This window comes from Nicotiana tomentosiformis, chromosome 4, assembly GCF_000390325.3.
Source record: "Nicotiana tomentosiformis chromosome 4, ASM39032v3, whole genome shotgun sequence".
Classification (NCBI taxonomy): domain Eukaryota; kingdom Viridiplantae; phylum Streptophyta; class Magnoliopsida; order Solanales; family Solanaceae; genus Nicotiana; species Nicotiana tomentosiformis.
In genome coordinates, this window is record NC_090815.1 from 125,192,998 (window position 1) to 125,194,763 (window position 1,766).

The following is a 1,766-nucleotide window of genomic DNA, read 5'->3' on the forward strand; positions in this document are numbered from 1 at the left end:
CTGTACAAATAATGCCGCCAAATTTTCAAAGCAAATACAACTGCGGCAAGTTCCAAGTCATGGGTCGGATAGTTCTTCTCATGGATCTTTAATTGTCTAGAAGCATAAGCGATAACCTTACCTTTCTGCATCAAGACACAACCGAACCCATCTCTATAGGAATCACAGTAAACTATAAAGTCACCTAAACCTGTTGGCAACGTCAATGCCGGCGTTGTAGTCAATCTAGCTTTCAACTCTTGAAAACTTCTCTCGCAAGCATCCGACCACTGAAACTTCGCAGCTTTCTGTGTCAACTTGGTTAACGGAGATGCAAGAGTAGAAAAACCTTCAGAAAACCGCCGATAGTAACCCGCTAATCCCAAGAAACTACGGATCTCTATCAGTGTAATTAGTCTAGGCTAACTCTTAACCGCTTCAATCTTTTGAGGATCAACCTTAATACCTTCACGAGATACTACATGACCCAAGAATGCCACGGATTCAAGCCAAAATTTACACTTAGAGAATTTGTCATATAACTCATTCTCCAAAAGCGTCTGCAACATTATTCTCAAATGATTGGCATGCTCCTCTTGACTTCGCGAATAGACTAATATGTCATCAATGAAAACAATTACGAGTCTGTCAAAAAATGGTTTGAAAACCCGATTCATTAGATCCATAAAGGCTGCGGCTGTATTTGTTAGCCCAAATGACATCATCAAAAATTCATAATGTCCGTAGCGGGTCCTAAAAGCCGTTTTGGGAATATCCTTTTTTTGAATTTTCAACTGATGATACCCCGATCTTAAATCAATCTTCGAGAAGAGCTTCTCTCCTTGCAACTGGTCAAACAAGTCATCTATTCGAGGTACTGATGGTCACTTTGTTAAGTTGCCTGTAGTCAATACACATTCTCAAAGAACCATCTTTCTTTTTCACAAGCAACACGGGCGTACCCCAAGGTGATACACTAGGTCTAATAAACCCTTTATCCAGTAAACCTTTCAACTGCTCCTTCAATTCTCTTAACTCGGCTGGAGCCATTCGGTATGGGGGAATAGATATCGGTTGCGTATCTGGCACCACATCTATCCCAAAGTCGATACCGGTGGAATACCCGAAAGCTCATCAGAAAACTCATTAACAATTGGCACAGTTGTGTCAATGACTCTGACTAAATGAGAAGTACATCCCTTCGTGATCATCTTCTTCGCCTTAAGGTATGAAATAAATTTACCTCGAGGCTCAGCAATATTGCCTTTCCACTCACGAACTGACTCATTAGGAAACTCAAACTTGACCACTTTAGCACGACAATCAAAAATGGCATAACACTTGTATAACCAATCCATCCCCATAATCACATCAAAGTCAACCATTTCTAGCCCAATAAGGCCTGTCGTAGTCTCTCGATCTTGAATTATAATCACACAACCCCTATAAATGCGGGAGGAAATAACAAAATCTCCCACCAAAGTCGACACAGAAAATGGTTCAAGTAGTTGTTCTGGCTCTATCTTAAAATCCAAAGCAAAGTACGGAGTTACATAGGAAAAAGTAGATCCAAGATCCATAAAAGCATAAGCATCTAGAGCACAAACTATAAGTATACCTATGATGACAGCATCTGAAGCCTCTACAGTAGGGCGAGTAGGCATAACATAGAAACGAGGATGAGTTCCCTGAGAAGTAGCAGCTGTATGTGGCACATTTCCTGCATTGCGCCCATTGTGGGACCCATTACCCCTAGGTGGGGGCAGTGCAGCTGAAGTAGTAGCCAT

General features: G+C 41.4%; 1 protein-coding gene across 1 annotated transcript; it reads right to left on the reverse strand.

Annotated features, from left to right (window-relative positions):
* Window positions 1–1,073: 1,073 nt before the first annotated feature.
* On the reverse strand, window positions 1,074–1,766 carry LOC138910501 (uncharacterized). Its single transcript, XM_070201743.1, has one exon. The coding sequence runs from the start codon at window positions 1,764–1,766 to the stop codon at window positions 1,074–1,076; it is 693 nt and encodes a 230-aa protein (XP_070057844.1).